Source organism: Lagopus muta, chromosome 6, assembly GCF_023343835.1.
Source record: "Lagopus muta isolate bLagMut1 chromosome 6, bLagMut1 primary, whole genome shotgun sequence".
Lineage (NCBI taxonomy): Eukaryota > Metazoa > Chordata > Aves > Galliformes > Phasianidae > Lagopus > Lagopus muta.
This window is the reverse complement of record NC_064438.1, coordinates 16,365,471-16,384,821: the sequence shown is the minus strand read 5'-3', so window position 1 is coordinate 16,384,821 and position 19,351 is coordinate 16,365,471. Positions and strand designations below refer to the sequence as shown.

The following is a 19,351-nucleotide window of genomic DNA, read 5'->3' as shown; positions in this document are numbered from 1 at the left end:
TGCATCAAAATAAGAAATAAAGCTAATGTTTATGGGTCACAAATAGCATAAACTCAACTTGAATGGTCATTTATTAAGAGAGGGAAAGTTCTGTGGCTTTTTTTATTTATTTTTTTAAATCAAGGCAAAGGTCTAAATAAGAACGTTCTGTTTAAGATGCAAAAGTAAAGGACGGACCAATGGAATATGCATCAAACCTCTTTATCTGAGCTGTACCTGTAAGATCTTGTGGTTGAAGGAATGTTTGAAGAATAAAACATCTCTGCATTGTACAGGGAGCGATCAGTAGCTGGGGATGGAGGGGGGTTCAAGATCTAGGAAGATTAAAATCAGTACTTCAGTTTGAGTTAATTGCACAACTCTACTTATTTTGAAAATATTATTTACTCCTTCAGCGAGTCACTTGACTATATCTATCTATATATCTATCTATATATCTCAATATAGAGATATATAAGCTCAAGCAGCAATGAGAGGAATAGAAGATATAGATATAGATATATATCTTCTATTCCTCTCATTGCTGCTTGAGGGGATTGATGCTTTTTTTTTAAAAAAAAAGATCATATAAGCTAATCATGAGACTTCATTTTGGGTTTGAATGTATTAAACAAATACGGGGCAGCAGGTGCAAAGCCAAGACACTTAGATTGCTCAGACTGCTTCTTTTTGTAGGTAACGTAAAGCTGGGTAAACACAAAGCTACCAGGAAGAAGTGACATTTGGGTCAGCAGTAACTTTAATGTAGCAAAGCCCCCACAGCAGCTTCTGTATAGAAATCTCTAAGAAAGCATGGCACTCTTTCTGAAGGCTGATATTGTCCCTGCAAGTCCTGGCTCACATAGCATTGAACTGGAAGGGTAGAAGGAGAATTCCAAGTAAGAGGTTAGTTCAGGCCAGTACTCCAATGGAAGAGTTTGGCCAACAGAAATATCAAAACATAATGGTACAGGCAGATCAGCTCCTGGGCCACTTTTGTCTTTCAAGATTTATTTAACTAATACTTTTTTTTTTTTTTTTTTTTAAATAAATCCACCTACACTTTTTCTATTCATAGAATCACAGAATCCCTTTACTATGGCACCGATGCAATAACTGGGCACTAGCATGAAATTGTTACACAGATTCTGGTAAAGCATGAGACACATTAAACGAGGAGCTCTGCTGAATTCCAATATCTGACTCACAGGCATATTTTCAAGACATACCTGTGGGTAGAAAGTGGCTTTAGTGCTGGATGAGCTACTAGAAGAGGCTCCAGTAACATGGTTTCTGTCATATAAGGGGGCACCACTGCTCCCTCCCATTAGGCTCATGGAGCTAATCATAGACTTTCCACAAGAGATGCCTGCAGTGAGACAGAGAGGAATCCAAGGTTAGGTAAACCACAATTTCATCTACTAATGCAAACCAGAAAACAAATCCAGAGCTTGGCAAATCCACGTAACTCTACTGGTTGTTGCTTTTGGAATGATCTTTTACATAAAAACTTCAGGATTACAAAGAACAACATATTTTCAATTTTATATTATGTAAAGCAAACACTTCACCCTCAGACCACCTATTGTGACTCTGCAGCTCCTCACAAGGCGTGCTCTCAGTGTGCTGAGAAAGGAATCTCCAGATCAGCTGATCCAAATTTTCCACCCAAATTGTTAACGGAGAAATTTTTCAACTAAACAAATTCAGGCATTTGTAAAAATAAGCACTATATGCTGCCCAAGAGAAACAAGCCAGAGACATCCAAAGTTTTCATTTCCATCCAATGAAATTCAATTGCAAGTACATGAACAAGAGCAAAAACAATTACTCTTATTGAAAAAAAGAAAAACCCACACCCATTTTTTAAAGTGAAAAAAGGAAGGAAACCTGGATGACAGGAAAAGGGCAAAACAATGTTGTCTGATTTAACTCAAAGATGCACTTAAATCAGACTATGTATTCTCAGATTCCTTCTGTCAAAATATTCAGTGCCAATGGAAGAGTTTAGTTCAGAAGCTTTCAGAAATTTTTCTGAGAAAAATGTAGGAAATATTGGGAAATATCAGGAACATGGGGAAATATTTAAGAAAAACAGGATGATTCTATTTGTGCCCACTGTTCATGACCACTCATTTTTTTGAAGCACCTTGCTTCAACCTATGTCTTCTCATTAGAATTAACATCAGTGGTAAGACTGCCAGCTGCTGTAAGTTGTCATAGCAATACAAAGCTGTGAAAATCTGTGGCAGCTGGATTAGGAAAAAAAATAACGATGAACAGGAATCAGACTGACAGCTTAGTTTAGCACCTACACTGGTACAAATGAAAGCCTCTAATAGTCCCTTTAATTATAAAAGCTTTAATATGAAGACTAGTTTAAAAAACCACTGCAACGATTTCACCTGCAATGATTTCATCCTCAAATTTTATTTCCTACCACAAAGCCTTGATAACCATAAAAACAGATTACAAGCAGGAACAGCTGCCCACAGCCATTAAAATGCAGGAAAGCATAAACCTAAGTTGTATCTGGCTGTTTTAAGACCCTGGTTGGAAGAAAGCAACAGCACAACTCAAAATGTTGTCTACACAAAGAAGTGTAACATCTGTTCATTTGTCTTTTTCAATGTGCTTGAATTTCAGTTGACAGGAAAAGCAAGATTCCAAGTGCTCTGAAATATGGATCATTGCGTTCTAGCTCTGTTGGGTAGGTTTACAGGTCACCATTTCCTTTCCATATTCCCAAACAATACAAAGAAATATTCTCTCTTCTCAGGGCTTTCTAGTTAGAAATGAACTATCTCCTCTATGAAAAGTATATCCTACAGTTGTAAATTTGAAATATATCACATAAGTGTTTACTTTGATGTCTATGTGAGGTCTCTTAGCTGTTAGCCCTTATGCAAATATCCCAAGCTTTTACATATATTTAAAGACCTCTACCTCAGCCTCAACTTATTATCTGCATATAGTTCTCTGGGTGGATGTTTTGATTATTTGGCGAGGTAGAGAAATTCTGCTGCTTTAGAGATGAAGAACTGAGACAGAGAGAGGACAAATACGTCGTTCAAAAGCAAACAGGAAATCTGTCTCAGAGATGGACTAAACCAAATGGGATGCTTTCGTTACACTTCAGGCAACAGTCAGCTCTTAATAACCTGCAAAACCTCAAATCCAGACAGTGTAATGGTACTTACTAGGGTTCTTACCATCCTTACCAGTAAAAGTGCCATGCTGAGAACTTCCAGGAGCAATAAAATTAAGAGGGACGTGAGGCGTGCCACTGACATACTCATGTGGAAAGGGGCTGTTGGGCCCGGCGTAGCGCTGACACACCACTCGCTGGCAAACAAAGTACATTCCTCCCATGACAAAAAGGGAAAGTATTATTCCAATGACGGGACCGATGGCACTGCTGTGGGGCTGAGGTTCATCCGAGGATGGCTTTGATTTTTCTGGAAAAGGGGAGGAAAAAGGAGGACGTCATTAAATATGGCAATATATATGATGCTGTCCTGGAGCTTGCATAGTACATCAGTCAGCCCAGTCATTTACATCATGCCTTTGCAAGTCCACTGCATTTTACTCAGACATGTCTAACTACATCGGTTCTGATTATAAGATTTCACGTGCTCTCTTTCCTCGCGTGCAAATAAAGCAGAAACAGCTTCTTTCTGTCTAGCAATTCACCGTGTAAGAGGATTGCTTATTGTCTTGATATAACAATGGCCAGGAGAATTTTGTTTTTAAGATTTGACTGGTGGGCAAGCTACAGTACACATGGAGCAGTGGATGCCTTCCCAGCTAAAAGCTCTTGAAAGAGTGACATTTTAGGATGGAAAAGTGTTCTAAGCGACCATTAAGAACTTCAGATTGGAATAAAAACCAGAACATCTCAAACACTTCCTACTTCTTATTTTTTTCCCCCATAAAGCCCAGTGTTAAATAATAAAAACTACTGCAGTACTTGAGATGAGATTTGATACAGATCGTATCTCCCATTGACTACATTCTAAATTCTTGCCCCTCAGTTGAAGGGAATGCAGAACTGAAAGTTGAGAAGGAAGATAAAGGAGATGTAAAGAACTACCAGTGAACTCTTAGCAGCTCAACATCAAGAATTCATTTCTGTCTTTCTTACGAGTGCATAACAACTTATAGGTCAGCCAAGGACTTAACCTTTAAATAGGCAGATTAACTCAGATATGATACCAGAAAAAAGGCAAAACCAGAACTAAAACATATTCTCAAATTAGCTAGTTTAAACCACAAAATTCTCATTTTGGTTAAACCTTGTTTCTTTTGAATGCAAAATCTTCATCCTGCAAGTAGCAATCATTTTTATTTCTTACTTGACTTTCCCTCAGTCAAGCAAGAAACCACAGAATGCTCTGTTCGACAAAGAAACTCCAGAAGAGGCAGTCTTTTGTACATAAGGACCCATTTAAATCAGTTAAGACCTAATTGCAGGACAAGACCCAAAGTGCAAACAGGAAACAGTTGCATTAACTTGGCACCACAAAAGTTTGCCAAGTGCACAAAGAAAATAACAAAAATAAAAATGAAAGAAAAAGTGGCTTCACAGTATCCAAAGGAACTGGGGGGAACTGAGTGAGGGCTGTGAGTTAAACGGGATATGTGGGAGGATCAGAAGAAGCACGTGCAATCTGAGATTTCCAAAAGGAGAGCTAAACAGATTCTCTAATTCCGATTCTTTTAGCCTTTTCTCTTTTTGCCACCCTGGCTATTTTCAGCACTCTTGCTCATGAAATTCACTTTTGCTTGCAGTTCCCACCCAGAGGATGGAAGAAAGAAACTAATTTGACCTAGTTACTACAGGGCCAAGATTCATCAGGCTTCCCTGAAAGAATCTTACTGTGGAGAGACTGGGGCTTTGCATTTAGTTGTAAGGTGTTAGATCTGAAAACAGAGCATTTGATCTCAAGCAAAGACATCTCACCGCACATGAGCTCATCTGAGCCGTCAATGCAATCTGGAAAGGAGTCACACTGCTGCTTCAGAAGGATGCACTGGCCACTGGCACATCGGAACTGATTGAGCAGACAAATTGCTGCACAGAAAGAAAGAAAACATTAAGGATGACTTGCATGGGAGTGTTCAACAGTCTTAATAAAACCAAAATATGTCAGTAGTGTCAAGCCACAATGCATCTTATGTTATAAACAGGTAGGCATCAGAAGACCTGTTCTGTAGGTAAAAGTCAGCACTTTTCTCATTCTTCCTTTGCACTGTTACAAGTCCTACTTAGTGAGACTGATATAAAATTCCAAAACACCACATTTTTGCCTAGTTGGGGCAAAACTGAACAAATCAGCAAGGATCTTTCGTAGTTACTAAATAAGTGTAATCGACATGTTAAAACGTGGTAACTGAAGATACAATCAAATCTTATATTGTCCATATTACCTTATACCATTCTGTCAAACACAGCTCTGTCATATTTCTTATCTACATCCACAAGCCTCTGTTTCAGTAAAATGAACTTCTTAACTGATTTCAAATTCTATGTGAATTCAAACTGTATTAAATTATCAGAAAAGAGACTGTCTTATTAAGGCCCGTAATCAGCAGACCTGGAAGGTTCACTTTGGAGAAAAAAGCAGAATCAAGTAGACAGTTCTGCCAGACTTGCAAGCTAAGGCTGTCCTTCCCCATTTGAAACTAAAAACCATGAACATGCATCAAAACAGAATCTCAAATAGCTGCTTATGTCAGAGCCAAGAGAAAAGGAAAATGAATCTTACTATCACAATCCACTTCATCAGATTTATCTTGGCAGTCAATTTCTCCATTACACCTCAGGTGCGCATCAATACATTGTCCTTTCTCACACTGGAACTGAGATGCAGAGCATATTGGACAACTATCCTCATCGCTCTGGTCATCACACTCAGGGAACCCATCACACCGCCATGCCATTGGGATACAGTCAATCTCTCCAGTTGCACAGGTAAACTGGTCTGGGGAGCAAGTTGGAGGTTCTGGAGAAAGAGAAAACAAAACACATGTGCGCATTCATTCAATTTTTAGCCCTTTAACGGAGTGAAAATGTGATGGAAATATTCTGCAGATGGAGAAAAAGGTGCTTATGCCTGGACTGAAGTTCTTCTATAAAACTGCAAACTGTTTTTGAAGTGCTGTTGTCCTCCTGCAGTAAGGAGAAATGTTCAAGAATGAGACTCAAGTAAAATCAGGAGCTTGAAAAACAAATACACAAAGTAAAAATCCATATGCTTAAATTTTGACATTCCTATGATTTCTAAGTTTCTGAGTTATGATTACAGGGTATAGCAATTCTGAGGTTTACAAACCCAACCAGTGACCTGGCAGCTGTAGATATGGTAAGGATGCCAGACGGACGCATCAAGATAATTCTGGAATTCATTTGTATAGGAGCGTACTGTGTAGATAATCCACCATACAGATTACTATTTCTGCATCTACAGCCACATTTAATGTTGCATTACGGTTGCACTTGGCAGGCACGAGTTTGCATTTAAAAACTTGTCAAGTGTGTTCACAAGAATATACGAGCAAAAGTTTCCCCAACCAAAACAGCTACCAACCTATTCTGAAATACTTGCTATGAGCTACTACTACTGCAGACAAGACAGACTACAAAGCTGTTGCAATCTTAGTGAAGGATCAGAATGAAAACAAGAAGCAGAGACTGAAAGAAAGGCCCCTTAATTTTAAGATTCATAGGGGAAGACAACAAAGCAGTGGAACTAAGAATCTCTCATTGGCCAGGTTTTTCAACAGAAGTACAGCAAGAAATATAAGGAGATTGTTTTATTTTTCCTCCTGCAGATGTAACCTCCACTACTCTGAAACCACACAGTGTGTTGTGGTCATGGGAAAGAAAACAGTTTATAATGGAAAGGACTGTCCCATGGGAGGTCAGAGCTCAGCCAGAAAAATGAAATCCACAACAAATTGAATACATAAAAAAAGCCCAGAGGACCAAAAGAGCCAAATAATTTAACACAGGATACCTCTCAAAAAAGTATTTTTTCCCCCCATTTTAAATGCCCTCTGCAATAGTAAGGTAACAATTATCAAAATTCCTGGGGCTGTGAGAGGGCATTGTAAAGGGAATGTCTACATGGGGAAAGACAACAGCTACCTTAATTAAGAAGAACTGCAACTGAGGTTTTGAACTGTCTGTCACTAATGACACAGCACAGTGTTTCATGTTATCACATTATTTGAAAAGCTGGAGTACTGCAGGAATCATACATACAGTTTCAACAGAGATCATCATTGGTTACCAACATTGTTATATGCATTCATTTACAGTACGAACTGCCACATCATACAATGATGCAAATCTCAGTAGAAGATGCAAGCATCGTATGGTCTAACAAGTGTGTTTTGCACACAGTGAAAAGTCAAACATGTCCAAAAGCTGAAGCAGAAAACAGCCGGCAGAAAAGGTGCATTTAATACAGAATTCAATATCATGTCTAGTATGTACAAATCCACGTTCTGGATTCAAATACAACCTCCTGCAGGAAGTTCATATAATCTTGTACCACATGGAAGTCAAGTACTCTGGCAGGCAAGTTTCTTGCAACAGTAACCATTTGATTCTGGTCATTCTGATTTCATTCATTGTTGGTTTTGAAAATATCTTCTTCCAGATAGATAGTTCTCAAAACTTAGCAGCATGTCACAGACCAAATTTGATATTCCAGGGGTTCTTAATTTTCTTTTTTTTTCCAACGTAAACCACTTAGCAGCACTGTTAAACATAACTCACCTCCACATGTTAAGAGATTCTGCAGGAGCACAAGGTGCTCTGGGCATGAACATCTTGGAGTCCCATCCCCTTTGGCAATGCAGATGTGTGAGCACCCACCATTGTCACGGGAGCACGGATGTGCAGCTGGAAAAGCACACAGAAAGAATGATTAGATAGTGTTAAAACAAAACAAAACAAACAAAAAAAGAAAATCTTAGCTACTAGCTAAGACAAACTCACAAAGCCACTCACAAAACATTTCTAGTTGTGTGACTAAGATTTCACTGCAAATTCATAGGAAAGTAAATGCAAGGTTTTTCAGTTCTGTGCTCAGAAGCTGATTTACTACTTCATGAGAGCTATATTTCTCCTGGTTGCAGTGATACAGAGACCTTCAAAGAACTTATAAAATGAATTTGGGAACTCAGGTGAAGAGAAGTGAGGGAGGAGATTTGAGAAGGACGTGTTTAAGGCAAACCCAGACATCCCATCCGCACTTCTCTGGTTGCCACGCACCAAGAACTGACAGTCATTGCTGCAGAATGCCAGCCCACCAAACCCTGAGGAAAATTTACTTCTAATTTCCAAGACCTCTTACTATCCAGTCCTATCCTCTACGCACCCTCAGCACTTCCCTGTTACTCACAAAACTGCAACATGAGCACACACAGTTACTTATATATTTGTAAAATGGGAAGCTACATGGCTATGTTCCCAAATCAGTTACTGAAAAGTGCAGAGAACCCAGTAATTTGTAATGAAATCAAATTAAGGAAGTGTTAGTTGGATGAGAAACTGGCACAGACAGGTGAAGGCACTGCCTGAGGATCCCAGCCCAGCTGAATGCTTTACAGCATCTGCTGGAGTGATCTGTGAGGCCAGAGCCTGTTACTCACAATGCCATTGCATTTAATGCTTTCTTTACTACCAGTAAGGATCAGGGAGTTCCACTAGGAAGAAATGGTACAGTTATCACTACTTCTGTGCCAAAGTTGTTTTCCATCTGTTCAGGCTTCTCAGCAGTCTGCTTTCACCTTTAGCAAATTCATCAATTTAACACAGTGTTGGAGACACCACTGTTTGAAGCACAAGCAGGAAAAGTGTCCTCATGTACATTTGTGTGGGCATGCACACGCACGTGCTTATTTTTACTTTCCTGTTGTAACAGAAGTTGCCTACGTTGGACAGATTTCAGATGTAAAAAAGTGCTTCCTTTCAGTGCAACTCAGAAGAAACATTACCCTTGCCATAATAAAATAAACATTCTTAAAAACATATGGGATATAAAAGTCCACTCTCCCCCTGTTTTCTTATTAACAGCGTTGAGATTTAAAGAAAAATTGTTTTTCCATCATTATGTACTTACTACCTTTGAAATGCACTAAAATATGAGAAATGACACAGAAGAAGAAAAACTGAGTGTTGTGAAAAGAAAAAAAGAACATCTGGATAAGGATTAGCAAATAGAATCAGCTACAGCTTAAATACACTACCTTCCTTCCAACAGTTTACCCACACAGGCAAGCTTGCGCTCATGTGCATCCTCCCTGTATAAGACTTCTAGCCTCAACCCTCCACGTACTGGAAGCATTACTCCTCTCCAGACCATAGACTTACATTCCCTTAGTCTGCCACACTGTAGCCTTGTACTCCCCCATCTTTCCATAGGGCAAGGTGGAATATGGATAGAGGGGAAAAACTTTACTGCCCTAAGAAATAAAGTAAGGATATTCCTCTTCCCAGGTTTCTTCACTCTGCATTCAGTGTGCCTTGGGGGGAATATGAAATATAGGGATCATCTACAAGAGTTTGCTGCTTTTCTCCCTGCAACAGTAGCACATCCTGAGGTAGCTACCAAACTGGCCTATTTCCATGAAGAAGGCAGCATGAGGATGGATGAAGGTTTCTGCTGTCTCCCAGGTACCTACTACAAAATAATCCTGCACAGAATGCTTGAAGTTCAGCATTCGGAGAGCAGGAACTGAGTAAGTAAGCCAGAAAAATAAGGTCCAATATAACCGACCTCTTTCAGAATGGAGCACCTAAAATGGCTCCACTTCTAATCAAGGAGAAATTCCACATCCACAAAGGTATGTTTTCAGAGCATCCTGCCTATTCTCCTTTCCTTACTGGAGGCTTTTATACCATCTGTCACCCTGAGTCAAACCAGTCATGCTTTACAAATAGGTCTGAAACCCCATGAGAAAAGGCAGGTACTACTCCCTTTTCTTTCTTTATGAAAGTATTTCCAACTCTGTTACTTGGTTGTACTTAAAAAATTAGCAATCATTAATTGTTTCTCAACAGCTTTGAGAGTTAATTCACTATCATGCGACCTGGTACAAAGCAGTTAACTAAGTGCTGTGAAATCACATATTATAGCTGTGCAAAAGGCCTCCTCTGGACAAGAAACTTATTTCTCCTCTATCATAGTCCAGCCCCTCAAGTTAAAAGCACTCCATGGCCTAAGCTAAAGCCAATATTATTGAAACATGCAGCTTGAGACAGTGACCAAGAGTGGAAAAACATCTGGTATTCGAAGAAACTCACAGAATTCCTCCATATCAAGTTCCTCCACAGCATGAATGCCTGTTAGGTGAGCAATTCGGCCTTGAATTCTAGTCCTTTTGTACCCATTAGTTTTCTCCACTCTCTCAATCATCTGCTGCTGCCGATCAATCCAGTACAGGTGATTCCCCAGCACAGTCAGTCCCATTGGCTGAAGGATGTTGGAGTCCTCCAGAGTCACACGGTTAGCACCTGAGATCAACAGAAACCATTTCTAACTCATTTAAAAGACAAATAAATCCCACCAAAAATAAACAAAGAAACACCACTTTTTGAAACAAATAGAAGCAATCTCTGAGGTTTCTAAACCCAGTTCAGCAGCAAAGTAGAAAACCTCCATGTTCAGGAAAAATGGAATTTAAATTTAACTTTTGGAATTTAAGTTTTGGACATCTACACAAAATGAGATTGCGGAATCTGAATACGTAATAAAAATGCTAATGAGCACTAGATTCACCTAATTTACTGCATAAATTATGTACAGCGCAGCCAAGCATAAGAACGTAACATTGATTCCAATTAGAATGCCATTAATTAACTGCCTAATGCTAGTTTACTTCCTTCTGTGCTTCTTCTAAGAATTTCCTTTTTTGCACACACAATAAGAATGCATCACAGAGATTGGATCCTATGTGCCACACGGCAGATTTCTCCCTTTTTTCAGCACTGTCAGCTGCTTTGCGTATTCAACGATTAAATGCTCTGTAAGAACTGCTGTCCCTATGGATGTGAAGTAATGCTTTATTTTACTAATGTGGGAAAAGTGCAACAAATCTCCTTCCACTGTTTTGCAACACCAATGCATCACACATCAGCTGCCTTATCATCTCTATTAGAAGAAAGCCACTCCCCTTCGGTTTGTTCTTCAAGCTACCTTAATATAGTAGGCTGCAAACTCTAAACACAAGAAAAATTGAGGAGTTACACCAACTTTTTAAATCACAGGAAAATAAAAGGAGGGAGCAATCCAGAGGTTCTGTGATGGCTAACACCTATTTAAATCTGATCTAGCATGAGTTGCAAGATATCAAAAGATATCAAAAGTCAAACGTCCCTCTTGGAGAGCAGCAACCATTACAGACACATTTATTCCAATCACATCAAAGAAGCCCACCAGTAATTGTTAGCTGTGACTGCCTGCACAGAAATGGCAACTGTAAAAGCTATTGGGGTCAGTATCAAAGAAGGAATAATGTCCTGTACACACAAGCACATGCTGCTCCAAATATTTAACCACATACCACATACCTGACAAGTCACAGCTTTCGATGCGCTTCAGATCCGCGTCCACCCAGAAAAGCTTCCCGAGTTTGTTGTCAATCACCAGTGCTACTGGTCGGATCAACCCAGTTGTGAAAAGCACTTCCCTCTCTGTGCCATCAAGGGCTGCACGCTCAATCTTGGGAGCTCGCTCTTGCATGTTGGTGAAATACATGTACCTGTGAACAAAGGCAGGAGCTGCTGAGGTGAGAGCTTCAGAACTCGGGGCAAGTAGCATTTGCACATTTGCACATGGGTTCTGAAACCATAAGCGTGAACAGCTTATGCAGGGATGACTGTGGTGGCTGTTGCTCCCCACAGGAAAGATCTAGATCTAAACAGCTGCTGAACCCCAAATATTTGCTAACTGGCATGCTGAGACATTTCCATTATCTTTTGGGGGCAAATTCCCCAATACCATAGGTTACGCTACTGCACAGCAATTCGTGATGGTGTAAATGAAGAGTGGCAGCAATCAGAACACAGAGCCAATGGAGAGGAAGGATTTCTGGAACTAAGGAAGGACAAGTTCAGGACAGAGATCACTAATTCAGCCCTCCTAGGTACCCATTGCATTCAACACAGTCTCTCTGCCATTTTGACCTCTTTTAATTTAAAAGCATATTTATCTTTAAGTTATTTAAAAACTTGGAATAGAAAAGCTGAGTGTTTAAGAGATCAGCAAAGCTAAATTCCCATTTTAACAGAGAAAGCAGAAAAGCTTATATAAACACAAACCATGTCCAAGTGAGTCAGTCCCAATAAGATTAGCATCTTTCCTCTAATCCCCCTCTCCCCACAGCAGCTTTTGAACTGTGAAGAGTATATTCATAACTGCACAAAAAAAAACAGTCCCACAGATGTTCCAGATAGTCTCTGGGTACTGCTGCATCCACATGGTTATGACATATTGTCATTCAACATCTGTCAAACACATGGCAAGCCATCTATCAGTAAACTGGCATTTAAGCATCAGCACACACAGCTGATACACATCCCAAACATGCTCTGTATGAGGTATAAGAAAGGAATCTCACCCCCGCTCTGCATTCACTACAATGGCTCTGGGCTTGTCGTGGTCGCCTCGCAGTACCATCCCTATTGACTCGCCGTTCAGCCTGTGAACGTTGACGGAGTTTGTGGCCTCACAGGTCCAGTACAAGGTATGGCTGTATATATCAATGCTGAGGTCATGTGGCTGCTTCTCTGGGTTCTGGCTTTGGTTTGGAGAGCTCATGACAGTAAAAGGCTGCAAGACAGCATTTAGAGAATGATTTCCAGTCATTGCTCCATAAGAACTCCATACAAAAAGCACCGTTTACCTACGTGAGCACCTAGAAAAGCGTAAGACCGCAAGGAAACACCAAATAAAATAACTGTGACAAAGCATAATAAAAAAAATACATGATTCAAATTGTGGATGTGAGGAAAAACATCAGAACAAAATCCATAAGACTATGCAAAACCCTCCTTGGAGCCTCCTATAAGTAGAATTAATTAGCAGAAGACGGAAGAAAACAACAGTGCATGTTTGTGCACAGAACAATCTTGAAGAAAACAGCAGAACAAACAGGGCAGTCTCCTGGCAAGATGGGTACTGTTACCCAGCCAGCTGAATATATCTAAATCTCCTCCTAAAGGCTCCTTTCTGTATTGCTTGTAGCATAGCAGATAATTTAAGACCTGCTTCTTATAAATTCAGACCTTCCAATGAAACCTAGTCTGTTTGCTCACACATCAGATGGCCACAGATTCGCCTCACAATTGTACTAACATTACTTTGCACATAATAGTACATAACCCTTGTGCCATTATGAAGTTCTTCACAAAATCTGACATTACTGTCAAGTTTCAGGAACCATTACCCTCAACTCCCCCACAACCTGCCTCCAAACTGAACTCCCTTAGTAGCTACTCTCTATATACGATATATCCAACATGCACTTCAATACTTTACTTCCATGAAGAAAACACTAGAGCATACCAAGAGTCCCCAAAGGAAAACTATGCTTCTGCTGTTTCTTTAACATCAGAAACATTTCAGTAGTGCACTCCTAATCCCAGTGCCACTTAGATACTAACACTGATGGCAGGACTTGCAACACCTAAGCATTTTTCAAAGATGAATGCTACTAGTCAGATGATGAAGGTCAGAGGAAGTGGTGGCTTCTTCAAGTGTCCTAATAGGGCATTCCCCATGCAAAACTGAAAACAGCAGCAGAAAAAGGTTGTATGGGTCTAGAAAGATGAACACACTATAATGTACTCAGCTTATGCCAAAATGAGTCACTCAGAACTACTTAAGAAAGTTATATTTCAATAAATTGGTTCTAATCCACTGAGTTCTACATAGCAATATAACGCTTCCTTTTTCTATTTAAATCTTTACCCCTGCTTTTGCTTGACCAGCATGCCCAGAAATACTGACGAATAGGTCTTTTATTGAAATTGAGGGTAACATTACCCAGGTACGAACGCAATATGCATCATCTGCAAAAAGCATGAATTAGCAAAATTCAGTAAAAAATCATTAGTGAAAATTGGTAAGTCAAAATTTGCAGGGAATCTGTCTTCAAAGCTATCTGACCAGCTTAGTGGAAAGCAGAGCAGATGAATCTCCATTGCAATTTGCACCTAGCAAGTACCAAAGAGAAGACAGACTGCAACAATTAGCACTTAGTGTAATCAACAAAAACACTTCAAAATTCATCCACAACCCAGCTAGCTGCTTATACTAAGAGACCTCCTCCCATTCTAAAAAGAGAGATGGCCAAAAAGTAAAATCACAAACTATTTCTTTAAAGGGTACTGTAAAACCACTGATTCCCCAGACGTACGAAGAGGCCAGCCCAGTTCCACTGAAATCATATTATGTTGTTTAGATAACTGCTCAGAACAAGGAAAATATATGTTGCCTATTCTCCATTTCCTTTTGTGTTCTTATTCAAACTGTAGCTTTTAAATGATCTGTTATCCTGTCCTGGGAGTTAAGCTATGCTAACATACACAGAACACTGCCCAAAAGAACAGCACACTTCTTTCTACTGTTGTGTGAATAGCCCGAAACAATTATGCACCCAACCCAATAGAACAATGAAGCATGTGAATAAGCCTATCCCCATCTGACACAACAGTCAGTTGTACATTCAATCAGGATTTAACTACAGCTTGTATAAAGAGAGTCTTCATTTTGCAAGAGCTTTACTATGATGACAATATGATCACATAACTGGCATGAAAGAATATTGATTTTAAACTACTGTTCTCGAATATAATTTAGACAGTGAATCACCCTTACATCATTGCCCACACTTAGCTAAACATCACAGTTCAAGGCTTGCAGTTTCAGATACACATGGTGTACTACATTCTGTTACACTACGTGTACACATTAAAATTCACAATCCTGAAAGCCCTCTGTCACTTTCACATACAAACAGAATATATGTGCATAAGCATTGGCAAGAATAAAGTTCAGACTGATGATTCTTTGGTGCAAGGGACAGGAGGAGAAAGTTATAAAGCTCAGAGAACAACCCACACAAAATCATATACACCATATAAACTTACCTGAGTGCCATCATCTTTGGCTCTTTTTATAATATTCTGACGCCCATCTACCCAGTAAATCAATTTATCTAAGGGATCATAATCAATAGCCTTCACGTTCCTTAGACCATGCATAGGCAGGATGATATCTGGACTTTGCTGATCGTCAGGTATCATTCGGCTGATGGCAGATTTCTGGCTGAACAACAGGAAACTGGTTGGAGCTGAAAACAAGACAAAACAGAATGCATAAGAAAATGTGACTTACGTGGTCAAACATACTGCTGGAAGCCAACACAAAAAACAATGAACACTGAGGATAAAATCTCAAATGGACAACTATGTTCACACTGAAAACTAAATAAGCTTTTGAGAAAAGGAAGAAAATAGTCCAAATCCTCTTGAAAGTCAGTTTTGACATTAAAACCAAGTAAGATCAAAGGATGTATGTGAGGCCTATTGTACTCCAAATTAGAGATACTGGCAGTGTATGAAGGGGTTTGAGCTGCTTTGGAAGTGTTTGGTGCTGAAGTACAACTCTTGTTGACACCCCAACTGCAAAGAGTGAGCAGCTGCACAGCGCTCAGCTGCCTACCAGATTTAACCCACAACTGTCCTTCCTGGCACCCAGAATGAAGCACGAAGAGTTTGAGATAGTAGCAGATTTGACTGGAGTGTGTTAGACTGTATTTATGATTGTTTAGCTACTAATTGGCAGGTTCTGTTCTTGGTCCAGAACTTGCTAGCTTACTGTGTATTGGGAGCACTTGTCAGTGGCTGCCGCTTGCACTTTTGTTGTTTGCTGCACTCCTTATCATCTTACTCTACTTGCCTGGAAACAGTTTGATAATAGCTATGGACATGAGCCTGGGCTGGCAGATGGCCAGGGAACTACTGCTGTTGCACTGCAGCAATACTGGGCAGTCTGGAATTACAGCATGAATTCAAGATGGACTGTGACCTGTGGATAAGTCCACACTGAAGAAGGTATACCCCATAGCATCTGTAACCATAGATAAGGCCATGATGAAGCAAATATGCCTCTGAAAGGACCACAGCCCATGGGTAAGGCTGTGCAGAACAGGTTAAGGAAGTAACGGACTAAGGGAATAATATCTGTGTATGAGAATTAGAGGATGAGAACAGAGATTGTGGTTAATGAGAACGTATTGGATAGCACAGGACCTGAGCATGACAGTGTATGGAATAAGGGGTGGAGATTGTACTGGTTTTGGCTGAGACAATTTTCTTCATAGCAGCTTGTATAGTCCTATGTTTTGGATTTTTGACAGTGTTGATAACACACCTATGATTCAGTCACTGGTGAGCAGTGCTTACACAGGCTCAAGGCCCTTTCTGCTGCTCACGTTGATCCACCAGCCCATCAGGTGGGGCTGCACAAGAAGTTGGGTAGGGACACTGTAAGGACAGCTGACCCAAACAGACCAAAGGGATGTTCCACCCCATATGATGTCATGCTTAGCAATAAAACTGGGGGAAAGGAGGAAGAAGTGAGAAGCACGTGGAGTTACAGAGTCTGTCTTCCCATTTAACTAGAATTTTCTCACACTCACCCTTCTGACTGATCCTATTCCCCTGTGCTGTGGGTTAGTGAGTAAGTATCTGGGTGCTACTGAGCTGCCCACAGGGCTCTATGCTGAAAGTGATCACAAGCACCTGATGACCAGAAGAAACTTACAACTGCAGTTCCTGCTGTTGGGATCCAAGGTATAATGTGCAGCACAGCCACATCTAAATCCATTTGGTATGGCAAGGCACAGGTGACCACAATGGCCATTATTTTGCACACAATCATTCAAGCCATCCTGACGTGAAGAATGGAAGACCAAAATATCCATCACAAAATCCAGATGGCCCTGAATAAGCGTCCTGTTCTTCCCATTGGTCTTGTCTGCTCTTTCAATACTGTGAAGATTCCAGTCTGTCCAGTAGATGTAGTCACTGTACTGGGTCAACCCAAATGGATGAGGTAGATCATCTGCTATGATTTCTCGTTCTTGTCCTGCAAAAATAACGAAAATCAAGTAAAGCACAATTCCCAAGTCACAAAATGGAGAATATGACAGAGAATTAAAAAAAAAGCTTTTTCCTTCTTTTTAAAAACAAAACTCAGTCATTATCATTTCCCCAATCATTATCATGGGGTTCATTATTAAGCAGTACCTGCTGAAGTAGTAACCTACATATTTGCACTTAAAAACCTTATTCTGATAACCTCTTCACTATGGAGCAATTTGAAATTGTGACAGTGTATTGCCATTTCAACAAATACTCTGTATTTCTTATGCATAACACTCCAATTAGATTTTGAAAAGCACATTCAAGAATGCTACCAGCTCCAAGGAATCACTCAGATCAACAACAAAATCAATATGCACAACAGCAATAAATACCAAACTTGAGATTCACAGAGAACCAACTAAGAGAAATGATAGCATTTTACTCAAGAAACAAATCATTTGCAGTGTAATTCAAGACACAGAAACCTAAAGTGATTTTGAAACCATTTGTTTGGCAGAAATCCCAACACTGTCACACTTAGTGGCTCAGTTAGCAACATTCAAAACAGATTTAACACCTCTAGAGCATTAGACGGCCTCTGCCAGAGATCCACTACCGAAGTCTTAATATAAATCAGTCCCATAAACATTTTCAAAACTAACTTCTATGAACTGCCGCTTTATACGAAGATGAAGCCTTATCAGCACTGTACCTCCCTTACTCACACGAATATCCAATGCTATTATTCTACAGAACACTACTTTCACTTCTAGCCTAACAACGCTGCCTTAATTGATGAGCCCACTTGCTGGAAGCCTACCCAAGTCTTTAGAATCTAACTAAAAATACAAGCACACAGCTGTGTTAGCTTCAGCACTCCTCCTCACCGCAAACTAATGCTAACCATAGGTTCTGCTCAAAAACTGGTTCAATTTACCACAGATTATTTGAATATTATGTTTCTTCTCAATACCACAATCAGCTTTTAGTCCAAATCTGCCCCCAGCTATTTTGTTTCTCCAAGTAAATACAGAATTTTAGCGAGAGCTCTGACAGATCATACATTGGATGGAAAACACCCCCCACCAAAACTCTGGAAAACAAAGCAACCTTAAAGCAATTTCTAAGTAGCAGCATTCATTCAGCAGAACTTATCCCAAAGCCAAAGTCACCATTAGCCTTGGAATCCAGAACTGCATGGCTCTGCTCTCCTAAGCTTTAACTGTTTTCTTTTTTGTTATGGCTTTTTAGAACATTCTTTCTCTAAACATCCACCTCTAACACCATCTTGTGAATAAACATCAGTGTTTTACTGTAGCTGGAGATCAAGACAATGCATACATAAGTCAAAACTGATACACAGTAATCACCAGAATAATGTGTGATTCCTTCTAGCACTTCTTTTTCTTGGAAACACACAGTGGTCTACTGAGAAACTATCAAAGTAATTACTTAAATATATTTAGCTCATCAGCTGAAACTGAAGACCTGAAGCTCAGTATGGATTTGAATACAGAACCATGAGGAATTGCAAAGGGTAAGTAAAAATATCAGCTGAAACTGAAGACCTGAAACTCAGTATGGATTTGAATACAGAACCATGAGGAATTGCAAAGGGTAAGTAAAAATATCAGCTGAAACTGAAGACCTGAAACTCAGTATGGATTTGAATACAGAACCATGAGGAACTGCAAAGGGTAAGTAAAAATGCCGATACAGCATTTTTTGGTTTCTGTAAGTCAGTTCAGTTCAATTCTAGTTAAGTTCACTCAAAATGTGTGAGAAAGTCTCTTTCCCATTAGAAGTTTTTTTTTTCTCCCAGGTTTCTTCCCTCTCTCTCTCTCTCAACTAAAGCATAAGATCTCCAGATAAAAGAACATCAACCCTTGTAGTAGGTTCCCCTTACCAAGAAGGCACGGGCTCATAATAACACCTTAAAAAAAAAATCTCATTCTAATGGTAGGTTTTCATGGAAGATATAAAAGTAAACATAAATGGCTTGCAGGGAAATAGTGCATGTCACCAACCAGAGCATTACTACAAGAATCCTGTACGAGTTTCCTTAAATATTGTATGTTGGACACATCAGCCTTGTTCTTTATTTTGGGATACCAGAGTTGCTGATTCCCATCTAACAAAGGCCTCTCCTTGGAAATGGAATGTATGATGTCAAGTCACAAGCTTCTGGATTCCACCTCTGATTTT

The 19,351-nt window shown here is 39.8% G+C and overlaps 1 protein-coding gene across 2 annotated transcripts in view; it reads right to left on the bottom strand.

The window, feature by feature from the left end:
• LRP5 (LDL receptor related protein 5) overlaps window positions 1-19,351 on the bottom strand; it is a 135,810-nt gene that overhangs the window by 6,952 nt on the left and 109,507 nt on the right. For both annotated transcript variants that reach the window (XM_048949683.1, XM_048949684.1), the window contains exons 12-22: window positions 16,824-17,147; window positions 15,146-15,348; window positions 12,613-12,824; window positions 11,564-11,754; window positions 10,298-10,507; window positions 7,766-7,891; window positions 5,748-5,984; window positions 4,943-5,053; window positions 3,201-3,437; window positions 1,209-1,348; window positions 217-314 (exon numbers count right to left, since the gene is read on the bottom strand). In XM_048949683.1, the coding sequence (XP_048805640.1) occupies window positions 217-314; window positions 1,209-1,348; window positions 3,201-3,437; window positions 4,943-5,053; window positions 5,748-5,984; window positions 7,766-7,891; window positions 10,298-10,507; window positions 11,564-11,754; window positions 12,613-12,824; window positions 15,146-15,348; window positions 16,824-17,147 (2,089 nt within the window). The remainder of the gene's footprint in view (window positions 1-216; window positions 315-1,208; window positions 1,349-3,200; window positions 3,438-4,942; window positions 5,054-5,747; window positions 5,985-7,765; window positions 7,892-10,297; window positions 10,508-11,563; window positions 11,755-12,612; window positions 12,825-15,145; window positions 15,349-16,823; window positions 17,148-19,351) is intronic.